The sequence below is a fragment of the Lissotriton vulgaris genome, unplaced genomic scaffold (genome assembly GCF_964263255.1).
Source record: "Lissotriton vulgaris unplaced genomic scaffold, aLisVul1.2 SCAFFOLD_1642, whole genome shotgun sequence".
NCBI classification, from domain to species: domain Eukaryota; kingdom Metazoa; phylum Chordata; class Amphibia; order Caudata; family Salamandridae; genus Lissotriton; species Lissotriton vulgaris.
In genome coordinates, this window is record NW_028248131.1 from 143,180 (window position 1) to 156,776 (window position 13,597).

The 13,597-nt window shown below is 50.9% G+C and overlaps 1 protein-coding gene across 1 annotated transcript in view; it reads right to left on the bottom strand.

Annotated features, from left to right (window-relative positions):
* Positions 1-13,070, bottom strand: part of LOC147664923 (large ribosomal subunit protein bL9m-like) — a 33,482-nt gene extending 20,412 nt beyond the window's left edge. The window contains exons 1-2 of the mRNA XM_086949887.1: positions 12,883-13,070; positions 2,622-2,781 (exon numbers count right to left, since the gene is read on the bottom strand). Of these exons, the coding sequence (XP_086806013.1) occupies positions 2,622-2,781; positions 12,883-12,969 (247 nt within the window). The 5' untranslated portion in view covers positions 12,970-13,070. The remainder of the gene's footprint in view (positions 1-2,621; positions 2,782-12,882) is intronic.
* Between the last annotated feature and the right edge of the window lie 527 nt (positions 13,071-13,597).

The window sequence follows — 13,597 nt, forward strand, 5'->3', positions numbered from 1 at the left end:
AGGGTTGGGTTTGGGGGTACAGGGGTATTTTTAGGGTTCAGGGCTGGGTTTGGGTTTTGGGGTACAGGGGTATTTTTAGGGTTCAGGGCTGGGTTTGGGTTTTGGGGTGCAGGGGTATTTTTAGGGTTCAGGGTTGGGTTTGGGTTTTGGGGTACAGGGGTATTTTTAGGGTTCAGGGCTGGTTTTGGGGTACAGGGGTATTTTTTACATATATATTTACAAATTCTTAAATTTAAAATAAAATAATATATTTAATAAAAATATAATTAATTAAAATATTAAATAATTATTATTTACTTTAGTTACATTATTTTAAAATATTATATACTTACCTATTCTTACGTAGTAATGGTATGCGTTGTAATAGTATGTGCGTTGTAGTGTAATGCGTTGTAAAGGTATTCGTTGTAAATGGTCCTGCGTTGTAAAAAATGTGTGGTAGTGGTATGCGTGCTAAAAGTATGCGTGCTAACATCATACATCCTACAGAAAGCCTTGCTGCTGGACTCTCCTTAGAGTTTCAGCAAGAGGATGCTGTCTGGCCATGTGTAAACAATAGATAACCGTAACATGTCCAGGAAATTTAAAATCAAGTAATAATCAGAGTTTTAGGCACCTTGTTATTCTGGTAACATCCAACCCTAAAGATAGATTCTTATAAACAGAGGACAGAAGTAAAATGTGATTTTTAGAAGGTGGTTTATGCGGCCCCTTTTCATAATTAGGAGTGTTACTACTATTCAAATATTTCTTCTGCTGCAGTTATTTCGTTTCAGTACTCAGCAACTTAAGTTCCAGACACATTTCTGTGCCCTATCAGCCTAACGGATAGGGCAGTCGACCTTGAATCTGGGGAACGGGGTTCGAGTCTCGGCAAGGACGCTCAACACCCTGTGACTCTCGGCAAATTACTTAATCTCCCCGTGCCTAACAAAAATAAATGTGTCCCCATGTAATGCAACTGGTGCTCATGTAAAGCGCTCCGATACCAAATACTTTCAGGTCAAATTCGCGCTATATAAAACTCCGTAAAAAAATTATATTTCTGCGCACTTTACCACAGGTGATGTATAGATCACCTAGAATACCAGTCCATGTGGAACGAAGATCAATGGATGAAGAGGTGCGGTTTGGTTTTAAGCTTCGATTGTTTCTGTAATCGCTTTGTAAAAATGCTTTGGGACAGTGACTAAACCTGTACCTTTATTCAGATATGTATTTTTCCTACGCCTTGTTGTTTAACCCCTTAGCTGCGGCGGCTATTCCGCCGCAGTGCTAAGGGGGAGGAGGGGGCCGTGCGGCGCTCCCGTACTCATGACGGAACCGCTCTGTCACGAACCTCGGGTGGGCTGTGCTTGTGACGGAACGGTTCTGTCACGGCCCCGCCCGCCTAATAGAACGCTCAGCGCAGGGGTGGAATTCGCACCGCACAGGCGCGGCGAGCGCCCCGTGACGGAACAGTTCCGTCACCAGCACAGCCCACCCGAGGCTTGTGACGGAACGGTTCCGTCACGAGCACGCAAGGGGTTAAAATGCCATGTAAAGATGCTGAGGACATGTTTACTCACACTGCCAGCACTTTGCACAAATAATTATAAGTTACTTTGTAGGCATATTTTGGTTAGGGCTTACATTTAGATTGGGGGGGGGGTGGAGAAAATTCCACAGAAAAACCTAAATCAGGGGAAGAATCAACCAATGTAATTTTCTCTATCACATAGATAATGTAGTGGAGACAATGTCCACAGTGAATTATCCTGTGGGTTAATTTGTTTCTCCAGAAATGTGACGATTTTACATTATCGTCTAATTCTCTATCAGGCCCAGTTTTTTTTACTTATCTAGCACAAGATCTCCGAAGCCAGCATAAGAGACTTACTTTGAGCAGTTTTATTTCAGAAAAAAGAATTAAGGAGCATTCTTGACTCTTCAAAGGCTAATTATTCACATATCTTATGATCAGATATTATGTTCTCGATCTTAGACACTAAACTCAATTAGGCAACTGAGTTTGTCCAATCACTTGTGTGTTTGATGTACGGCCGTAAGAGGCTAGGGTATGCCCAGACATCAGTCTTGTGCTGACTGTGGCACTTGAGCTAAGCTATACATGACTGATGAGCTCTAATAAGGGAAAAACTGGTCCTGGGTTGCTTGTGTTCCAATTCTGGGAGGACCTGGCCAGGAGGTTCAGGCTGGACTGTTCCTATTGGAGCAGGGTCAAGACTGATTCGCTTGTGTCTGGGTTCAACCTGAGGTGGTACGGTAGGCAATAGAAAGAAGGATTGTAATGCTACCCGAGTCATTGAACGTGCTAGACAAATTGCAAGCATTCCTCCCCTCATCTTTTGTGTGTTTGAAAAGAATTTAAAAAAAACAGGAAGAACTAAGGTCAGAGAAACGGGGATGCTCTACCCATCAAATGACAACTGAATGACATTGTGACATCTGGCTAGATCTTGAACACGCTATAGTCAATATTTAACGTTCTGTCACCCATACAATGCTCAGAAAAGAGAGAGCATATTTAAGAGTGATGGGCCGAGCATTTTTTTCCATTTTTTGTAAAAGCGGATTACACCACGACTTCTCCCAGGACTACAGCAACATTGTGGACTCACTCTTAACATTCTGGGTCAAGATCAGCTCCATCTTCTCCTTGGGTCGCGTCTTTGTGTCCTCGACCAGCCGGTAGATACGAGATCTCCTCGGGTGCAGATAGGGTTCCTTATCTTTAGGTGCCAGAGGGACCTGCCACCACCTCTCCACAATCACAGTACCCTGCAAAAGGAGAGCAGTCAGCTGCCTGCATTTACAGAATACATGACAAAGTATGTTTGCATCAGAGGCGCCTGCACACAAAGCACATGGATTCAATTAATGTGAGAGGCTTGCACTATACTCAAACACATTTGCTGGCTCACAGTTTAGGCTATTTCTAGACAGTAGTGGTCACAGTAATACGAACCATGAACTTTGCCAGACTGATTGTCTGGACTACTTCAGCTCCATTTGAGGAGTACCTACACCTGCAGGGTCTGGACAGTGCTTCTTAACCTTTTGTCTTCTGGAAGCCAGAGACGCCTGCCTAAGCAATTTCTATTATTTGAACCTCATAAAAGAAACAAAACTACAAAAACAAAGGTTTCTAACAAATACACAACTTATAAAATGTGTTTTTTTATTAAACAAAAAATATACAAAAATCTAAACCTTAATAGGAAAATTGGAGCTTTTCAAAACGTGGTTTATTTCTAAAAGACAAAGCAATATGCTAGACTCCAGCATACCACTTTGTCTTTCTTGCTCCTAAATGAAGCCTGACAGTGCTTCAATTGGTCATACTTTTATTTGCCACACTTGCACTGCTCCCACAAACCAAGCTAAGGATACCAACTTACATTTTTGCCTTCGCTTCCAAATCCCTTCTCATTTATAAAGGGTTTTTAAATTTTATGTTTTACATTTTGCTTTTTTATAAGAATATACTTTATTAATCTGCTAAAGTTTATTTTCTGAATAGTCGCCGCAGTTTATTCATTCCACTGTGCACTACACCAGTTCAGGTTATATGCTTCCTCTAAGGAATGCTGAATAAATCAACCATTCACCCCCAATCAAGACATCTGGGTTTAATAAATAGAAAAAATCAATTTCTATTATTTTGCTCACTACGCCACCCCACTTAGGGTGCACACCCATCCCATTTAAGTAAAAATTGCTGTGGTAACAAATGATGGGTGGAATGCTGAATAAATCAAACATGCTTCCCAGACAAGAGCTCTGGATTAAATCCATTGTTCTTTTGCTCACTAGCCACTACAGTTTGGCCCCAGCCATATGCAAATCAATCTTGACCCTGCTCCTCATGGGAAACTTCCAGCACGAACTGCCAAGCCGGGTCCCCACTGGACTGAAAACAAGCATCATGGGACCGGTTTAAGGTTATCACACCTCATCAGCCAAGCTAGCTTGAATCCAGTGGCACAGTGAACAAGCATTGGAAATGCAATAGGTCTCGCATTAGAAAAGTTGGAGTTATTGGTATTGTAAATGACATATGTTATTTATTTGTTGGTTTTTAAAATTGCTAAATTGATGGCTTTGTCATTTACAATGCCAATAGTTATAACTTTTGCGAATGTGACACCTATAGCATTTGGAATGCAACATATTTTGTATTTACGTGACTTAGATGGCAGCTCTTGTCGTTAGGCCACATCTCTAGAGAGCAGGAGAGTGCAGCAGGGGAGAGAAGCACAGCAATGCAATAGGTCTTGCATTAGGAAAGTTTGAGCTATTGGTATTGTAAAGGACACATTTTTTATTTATGTGCTTGTTTTGAAAATAGCGAATTAATAGCTTTGTTATTTACAATGCCAATAGTTTTATCTTTTGCAAATGTGACACCTATTGTAACACAATATGTGTTGTGAGGGTGAGTGAGGGTGAGGGTGAGGGTGAGGGGTTGAGGGTGAGGTGTTGAGGGTGAGGGGTTGAGGGTGAGGTGTTGAGGGTGAGTGAGGGTGAGGTGTTGAGGGTGAGGTGTTGAGGGTGAGTGAGGCTGAGTGAGGGTGAGGGGTTAAGGGTGAGGTGTTGAGGGTGAGTGAGGCTGAGTGAGGGTGAGGGGTTAAGGGGGAGGGGTCGAGGGTGAGGGGTTGAGGGTGAGGGAGGGTGAGGGGTTGAGGGTGAGGGAGGGTGAGGGGTTGAGGGTGAGGGAGGGTGAGGGGTTGAGGGTGAGTGAGGGTGAGGGTGGGTGAGGGGGTTGAGAGTGAGTGAGGGTGAGTGAGGGTGAGGTGAGGTGTTGAGGGTGGGTGAGGGTGAGGGTGAGGCTGAGGGGTTGAGGTTGAGTGAGGGTGAGTGAGAGTGAGGGTGAGTGAGGGGTTGAGGGTGAGGGGTTGAGGGTGAGTGAGGGTGAGGGGTTGAGGGTGAGTGAGGGTGAGGTGTTGAGGGTGAGAGAGGGTGAGGGTGAGTGAGGGTGAGGGGTTGAGAGTGAGTGAGGGTGAGTGAGGGTGAGGTGTTGAGGGTGAGTGAGGGTGAGGCTGAGGGGTTGAGGGTGAGTGAGGGTGAGTGAGGGTGAGGGGTTGAGGGTGAGTGAGGGTGAGGTGTTGAGGGTGAGAGGGTGAGGGTGAGTGAGGGTGAGTGAGTGAGGGTGAGTGAGGGTGAGTGAGTGAGGGTGAGTGAGGGTGAGTGAGGGTGAGTGAGGGTGAGTGAGGGTGAGTGAGGGTGAGTGAGGGTGAGTGAGGGTGAGGGGTTGAGGGTGAGTGAGGGTGAGGGGTTGAGGGTGAGTGAGGGTGAGGGGTTGAGGGTGAGTGAGGGTGAGGGGTTGAGGGTGAGGGGTTGAGGGTGAGTGAGGGTGAGGGTGAGTGAGGGTGAGGGAGGGTGAGGTGTTGAGGGTGAGTGAGGGTGAGGGGTTGAGGGTGAGTGAGGATGAGGGTGAGTGAGGATGAGGGGTTGAGGGTGAGTGAGGGTGAGGGTGAGTGAGGGTGAGTGAGGGTGAGTGAGGGTGAAGGTGAATGTGAGTGAGGGTGAGTGAGGGTGAGTGAGGGTGAGGGTGAGGGTGAGTGAGGGTGAGGGTGAATGTGAGTGAGGGTGAGTGAGGGTGAGGATGAGGGGTTGAGGGTGAGTGAGGGTGAGGGGTTGAGGGTGAGTGAGGGTGAGGAGTTGAGGGTGAGTGAGGGTGAGTGAGGGTGAGGGTGAGTGAGGATGAGGGGTTGAGGGTGGGTGAGGGTGAGTGAGGTTGAGGGTGAGTGAGGTTGAGGGTGGGTGAGCGTGAGGGTGAGCGTGAGGGTGAGCGTGAGGGTGAGTGAGGTGTTGAGGGTGAGGAGTTGAGGGTGAGTGAGGGTGAGGGGTTGAGGGTGAGTGAGGGTGAGGGTGAGGGGTTGAGGGTGAGTGAGGGTGAGGGTGAGTGAGGGTGAGTGTGAGTGAGGGTGAGTGAGGGTGAGTGAGGGTGAGGATGAGGGGTTGAGGGTCAGTGAGGGTGAGGGGTTGAGGGTGAGTGAGGGTGCGGGGTTGAGGGTGAGTGAGGGTGAGTTAGGGTGAGGGGTTGAGGGTGGGTGAGGGTGAGTGAGGGTGAGGTGTTGAGGGTGAGTGAGGGTGAGTTAGAGTGAGGGTGAGTTAGAGTGAGGGGTTGAGGGTGAGGTGTTGAGGGTGAGTGAGGGTGAGGCATTGAGGGTGAGTGAGGGTGAGGTGTTGAGGGTGAGTGAGGGTGAGGGTGAGTGAGGGCGAGTGAGGGCGAGTGAGGGTGAGTGAGGGTGAGTGAGTGATGGTGTGGGTGAGGGGTTGAGGGTGAGTGAGGGTGAGGGGGTTGAGGGTGAGTGAGGGTGAGGGGTTGAGGGTGAGTGAGGGTGAGGGTGAGGGTGACTGAGGGTGAGGGATTGAGGGTGAGAGATTGAGGGTGAGGGGTTGAGGGTGAGTGAGGGTGAGGGTGAGTGAGGGTGAGGGGTTGAGGGTGAGTGAGGGTGGGGTGAGTGAGGGTGAGGGTGAGTGAGGGTGAGGGTGAGTGAGGATGAGGGGTTGAGGGTGGGTGAGGGTGAGTGAGGGTGAGTGAGGGTGAGTGAGGGTGAGTGAGGGCGAGTGAGGGCGTGTGAGGGCGAGTGAGGGCGAGTGAGGGTGAGTGAGGGTGAGTGAGGGTGAGTGATGGTGTGGGTGAGGGGTTGAGGGTGAGTGAGGGTGAGGGGTTGAGGGTGAGTGAGGGTGAGGGTGAGTGAGGGTGAGGTATTGAGGGTGAGGGGTTGAGGTTGGGTGAGGGTGAGGGTGAGGGTGAGTGAGGGTGAGGTATTGAGGGTGAGGGGTTGAGGTTGAGGGTGAGGGTGAGGGGTTGAGGGTGAGTGAGGGTGAGGGGTTGAGGGTGAGTGAGGGTGAGGGTGAGTGAGGATGAGGGGTTGAGGGTGAGTGGGGTTGAGGGTGAGTGGGGGTGAGTGAGGGTGAGTGAGGGTGAGTGAGGGTGAGTGTGAGGGTGAGTGTGAGTGAGGGTGAGTGAGGGTGAGGGGTTGAGGGTGAGTGAGGGTGAGGGGTTGAGGGTGAGTGAGGGTGAGTGAGGGTGAGGGGTTGAGTGAGGGTGAGGGTGAGTTAGGGTGAGGGGTTGAGGGTGGGTGAGGGTGAGTGAGGGTGAGGGGTTGAGGGTGAGTGAGGATGAGTGAGGGTGAGTGAGGGGTTGAGGGTGAGTGAGGGTGAGGGTGAGGGGTTGAGGGTGGGTGAGGGGTTGAGGGTGAGTGAGGGTGAGGGTGAGTGAGAGTGAGGGTGAGTGGTTGAGGGTGAGTGAGGGTGAGTGAGGGTGAGTGAGGGTGAGTGAGGGTGAGTGAGGGTGAGTGAGGGTGAGTGAGGGTGAGTGAGGGTGAGTGAGGGTGAGTGAGGGTGAGTGAGGGTGAGTGAGGGTGAGTGAGGGTGAGTGAGGGTGAGTGAGGGTGAGTGAGTGAGGGTGAGGGTGAGTGAGGGTGAGTGCGGGTGAGTGAGGGTGAGGGTGAGTGAGGGTGAGGGTGAGGGTGAGTGAGGGTGAGGGTGAGTGAGGGTGAGGGTGAGGTGTTGAGGGTGAGTGAGGGTGAGGTGTTGAGGGTGAGTGAGGGTGAGGGGTTGAGGGTGAGTGAGGGTGAGTGGTTGAGGGTGAGTGAGGGTGAGTGAGGGTATGTATGTATGTATGTTGAGTTTGAGGGTGAGTGAGGGTGAGGTGTTGAGGGTGAGTGAGGGTGAGTGAGGGTGAGGTGTTGAGGGTGAGTGAGGGTGAGTGAGGGTGAGTGAGGGTGAGGGGTTGAGGGTGAGTGAGGGTGAGTGAGGTTGAGGGTGAGTGAGGGTGAGTGAGGGTGGGTGAGGGTGAGGGGTTGAGGGTGAGTGAGGTGTTGAGGGTGAGTGAGGGTGAGTGAGGGTGAGGGTGAGGTGTTGAGGGTGAGTGAGGGTGGGTGAGGGTGAGTGAGGGTGAGTGAGGGTGAGGGGTTGAGGGTGAGTGAGGGTGAGGGTGAGGGGTTGAGGGTGAGGGGCTGAGGGTGAGTGAGGGTGAGGGGTTGAGGGTGAGTGAGGGTGAGGGGTTGAGGGTGAGTGAGGGTGAGAGGTTGAGGGTGAGTGAGGGTGAGGGGTTGAGGGTGATAGAGGATGAGTGAGAGTGAGGGTGAGTGAGGGGTTGAGGGTGAGGAGTTGAGGGTGAGTGAGGGTGAGGGGTTGAGGGTGAGTGAGGGTGAGGGGTTGAGGGTGAGTGAGGGTGAGGGTGAGGGGTTGAGGGTGAGTGAGGGTGGGTGAGGGTGAGTGAGGGTGAGGGGTTGAGGGTGAGTGAGGGTGAGTGAGGGTGAGGGGTTGAGGGTGAGTGAGGGTGAGGGGTTGAGGGTGAGGGGCTGAGGGTGAGTGAGGGTGAGGGGTTGAGGATGAGTGAGAGTGAGGGTGAGGGGTTGAGGGTGAGTGAGGGTGAGGGGTTGAGGGTGAGTGAGGGTGAGGTGTTGAGGGTGAGGGTGGGTGAGGGTGAGCGTGAGGGTGAGTGAGGTGTTGAGGGTGAGGAGTTGAGGGTGAGTGAGGGTGAGGGGTTGAGGGTGAGTGAGGGTGAGAGGTTGAGGGTGAGTGAGGGTGAGGGGTTGAGGGTGAGTGAGGGTGAGTGGTTGAGGGTGAGTGAGGGTGAGTGAGGGTATGTATGTATGTATGTTGAGTTTGAGGGTGAGTGAGGGTGAGGTGTTGAGGGTGAGTGAGGGTGAGTGAGGGTGAGGGTGAGGTGTTGAGGGTGAGTGAGGGTGAGTGAGGGTGAGGGGTTGAGGGTGAGTGAGGGTGAGTGAGGGTGAGTGAGGGTGAGGGGTTGAGGGTGAGTGAGGGTGAGTGAGGGTGGGTGAGGGTGAGGGGTTGAGGGTGAGTGAGGTGTTGAGGGTGAGTGAGGGTGAGTGAGGGTGAGGTGTTGAGGGTGAGTGAGGGTGGGTGAGGGTGAGTGAGGGTGAGTGAGGGTGAGGGGTTGAGGGTGAGTGAGGGTGAGGGTGAGGGTGAGGGGTTGAGGGTGAGGGGCTGAGGGTGAGTGAGGGTGAGGGGTTGAGGGTGAGTGAGGGTGAGGGTGAGGGGTTGAGGGTGAGTGAGGGTGAGAGGTTGAGGGTGAGTGAGGGTGAGGGGTTGAGGGTGATAGAGGATGAGTGAGAGTGAGGGTGAGTGAGGGGTTGAGGGTGAGGAGTTGAGGGTGAGTGAGGGTGAGGGGTTGAGGGTGAGTGAGGGTGAGGGGTTGAGGGTGAGTGAGGGTGAGGGTGAGGGGTTGAGGGTGAGTGAGGGTGGGTGAGGGTGAGTGAGGGTGAGGGGTTGAGGGTGAGTGAGGGTGAGGGGTTGAGGGTGAGTGAGGGTGAGGGGTTGAGGGTGAGGGGCTGAGGGTGAGTGAGGGTGAGGGGTTGAGGATGAGTGAGAGTGAGGGTGAGGGGTTGAGGGTGAGTGAGGGTGAGGGGTTGAGGGTGAGTGAGGGTGAGGGGTTGAGGGTGAGTGAGGGTGAGGTGTTGAGGGTGAGGGTGGGTGAGCGTGAGGGTGAGTGAGGTGTTGAGGGTGAGGAGTTGAGGGTGAGTGAGGGTGAGGGGTTGAGGGTGAGTGAGAGTGAGGGTGAGGGGTTGAGGGTGAGTGAGGGTGAGGGGTTGAGGGTGAGTGAGGGTGAGGTGTTGAGGGTGAGTGAGGGTGAGGGTGGGTGAGCGTGAGGGAGGGGTTGAGGGTGAGGGGTTGAGGGTGAGTGAGGGTGGGTGAGGGTGAGGGGTTGAGGGTGAGTGAGGGTGAGGTGTTGAGGGTGAGTGAGGGTGAGGTGTTGAGGGTGAGTGAGGGTGAGTGAGAGTGAGGGTGAGGTGTTGAGGGTGAGTGAGGGTGGGTGAGTGAGGGTGAGTGAGGGTGAGGGGTTGAGGGTGAGTGAGGGTGAGGGTGAGTGAGGGTGAGGGGTTGAGGGTGAGGGGCTGAGGGTGAGTGAGGGTGAGGGGTTGAGGGTGAGTGAGGGTGAGGGGTTGAGGGTGGGTGAGAGGTTGAGGGTGAGGGGTTGAGGGTGATAGAGGATGAGTGAGAGTGAGGGTGAGTGAGGGGTTGAGGGTGAGGGGTTGAGGGTGAGTGAGGGTGAGGGGTTGAGGGTGAGTGAGGGTGAGGTGTTGAGGGTGAGGGTGGGTGAGCGTGAGGGTGAGCGTGGGGGTGAGTGAGGTGTTGAGGGTGAGGAGTTGAGGGTGAGTGAGGGTGAGGGGTTGAGGGTGAGGGGTTGAGGGTGAGTGAGGGTGAGGGGTTGAGGGTGAGTGAGGGTGAGGGGTTGAGGGTGAGTGAGGGTGAGGTGTTGAGGGTGAGTGAGGGTGAGGGTGGGTGAGCGTGAGGGAGGGGTTGAGGGTGAGGTGTTGAGGGTGAGTGAGGGTGAGGGGTTGAGGGTGAGTGAGGGTGAGGGGTTGAGGGTGAGTGAGGGTGTGACCATATCCATTCCAGACACTGATAATTAATTGGCGACAAAAGTTATTATTTGACGTGGCATATCTTAATTGCTAGGTTTTTTAATTACTAGTTGATGTTTAATTTTTGTAATCATTTTTTTAAGTATGCACCTCTTAAAAAATAAATAAAAATATTGCTTGTTATGTATTTCCATTTGTAGACCTAGAATAGTTATGGTGCATTGTATGTAGCTTTAAAAAAATAAAAATGTAGACTGCTCAATGTATTTCCGTGAATAGATGCAGGTTGCCTCTTTCTGTCAAATAATATCCCTTGTTCAACTTACTATAGTGGCGCGGCATACTATGAAGCAGAGGAGGACTGACTGTCAGAGCCTTGCTCTTTCCTCTCTTGCCAACAGGGCTACTCCAGAATAAGACCACGAAAACCTTAATTTGTGAAACATGGCCATTTGACTCGCAGCCCGGTCAGTGGAGGGGCTCCGCTTTCTGATCCGTAGAGGCTGATGCGCAGTCACTTTCTTGAAGAGGAAATGGGGAATAAAAACTTTACTTTTGCAGTGATGTCGATGAACCTGGCTTGATGTCACACTGCTGCATTGTGCTGATTTTCTAAGTAAAAACATGCATAGTGAGGAGCACTAATACGGGTTTGAGATGGTGGAAGAGCTGCTTATCTCTTATGGAGATAGATTATCTGGGGGGAGGAAGGGCTCCTAATGGGAAGTGTAGACGGGGAGAAATTGAGAAAAAAAAGCTGAGCAGGGAGGGTTTTATTGCGGCTATCTGTTTGCCAGAGGGGAGGAGAAATGCAGGCCTGAGGCAGAGCACACGCTGAGAAGCTTGTGGGAGGGGGGCTGGGCTGCCTTTGATCTGGTAATGCGAGGCAGGCAGGCAGGGGGCTGGTGGCATTGTGCACGCGCTTTTTAGGGCTTGAGCTTGCGCAATGACCTAAAAAGCACATGCACTTGAAGAAATCGCCAGTGGTGGATCAACACTGGATAAGCCGTAATAGAGCTTCGCCAGCGATGCGCAGAAGCGCATCAGCAGGCGAGCCCTAAAAATGACCCTCATCTGGGCATACCCATCCCACTTAGTGCGAAAAATGCTGCAGCAAAAAATGATAGGCGGAATGCTAAATAAATCAAACATTCACATCCAGTCAACAGATCTGGGTTAAACAGTAGAACAAACCACAACGTTTGCATAATTATGTTGTTGCTTTTGTAAAAGAGGTCAGTTCAATTTTAAGCTAGTAATACTGCAAGGTTATGACATTACTTAGTGTGATATCACGATGTGACCTCGCAGTGAATTACATATGCTACTTAGCCCCCCCACTATTTTTCACAGGACTTTTGCTTCGCACCCAGCCCTGCAACGTTTTCCAGATCCATGCATGATAAGCAGCTCCAATACAAATTTTTACTTTGCATTCTGGAACCTGTAGTCAGTGCTTTAAATGGGCCGGTACTCAGCGGTACTGAGTACCGGCACTGCTCATTTTTATCGCTCTGAGTACTGGCACTTCTCTGCTGCCAAGGAGAGTACTGGTACTCATCAAAGATAGGCTTATTGTTGCTGGTGCTCACGAGACCGGACGAGGCTGTAGGACAGCCAAAGCGCCTCTAGCCCAAGCGGAGCCACCTCTAAACAACTCAGCAGGGCTTATTTGCACAATGTCCGGTGTTCACCACCACCCTGTGTTTGACAGAGCAGGGTCCATTCAGGCCCTGAGATGTCAATCATTTTCACACCATGGTGTGTATTTGTGCACACACTCGAATCGAGGCATCCCGCTGACAGCAGCAATTAAGAAAGCCACGAGAGATAAGGGGTGTAAAATAAAATGGCCTTTATCCAAACTGAGGTGTGTGTGTGTGTGTGTGTGTGTGTGTGTGTGTGTGTGTGTGTGTGTGTGTGTGTGTGTGTGTGTGTGTGTGTGTGTGTGTGTGTGTGTGTGTGTGTGTGTGTGTGTGTGTGAGAGAGAGAGAGAGAGAGAGAGAGAGAGAGAGAGAGAGAGAGAGAGAGAGAGAGAGAGAGAGAGAGAGAGAGAGAGAGAGAGAGAGAGAGAGAAAAGCGAGTGAAAGAGCGAAAGAATCCAGACACTTGGGAGGTATTTTAAAGGACATTCTTGGAATGCTTTGTGTGAGCATTGCTGCTAGTTTCTGTGAGTGCTCACTCAAGAATATATAAGTAATCGGCCACATAGTAGCAGTGTCTTATATGTCTTGTCCTTAGCCCCGCCCACTTGCTACACTCAGCTCATTATAAGAGTACCTGCACTTATTTTTTTCCCATTTAAAACACTGCCTGTAGTCTTGTTTGTTCTGCTATACAACAGGACTTCAAATCCCAGAATGCAAAGTAAAAGGCCAGCTTTGAGCAGCTAGTCGACCTAGGAGACTTAGCCAGGATCCCCACCATGTCCGATCCCTCTCCTCCCCTCATACCGCTCCCACGCACGCTGACAATCTTTCAAGTGCCAATGGTTATTCACCCTAATCTGCGAGTTATTGAGCTCTCTACTTACTCTGCTTTGCGTGGTGCTCAAGCATCGCTCCCCCGTCACCCCGAGCTGGCTCAGCCCCCGCAGGAGCCCCCGGCCCAAGCCCTGCATCCCCCCGATGGACAGGACCCCGCCCCAGGGAACAGAAATTCAACCAGAAATGCAGCAGCCACGGAGGCCGGGACGGGCACGGCACTCAGAGCACGAGAACCGGTAAACAGAGAAGACAGACGAAAGGTCTTACAGACAACTAGAACGCTAACACGGCGCTAACAGTGTGCCAGCGACGGGCGCCATCTTGATGGATGTACGGCTCCTGATTCATTCATCTACTTGAGCAGAAGGCATAAATGTTCTTGGCAGCTCGCAATCAACTGCACAAGTGTCAGAGGATTTCTTTCTTCCACAGAACAGTCATAAACATTTACACTTTGTTTTTCAGGCCGTGAATTTATGTTAAGATTATAGAATCCATTGGAGTTGTGTTTTAAACAAAGCATCTCCTTATGGAAATATGAGTATGGCATAAAAAGTAAGGGGTTCTGGTTTTAAAAAGTTTAAGGGTGGCCCCAAACCAAGAGACATATGTAACCATTCCAGAATTTCAATGCAAAATATGATGTTATTTTACCGCTCTCACTCTTATAGTTCCCTGAACTACAATGCCTGTTAGTAAGTAAGGTGCAGCTGACATAATTTGTCAGCCCTGAGTCTACCTTTAACAATCTGATTAATTTTA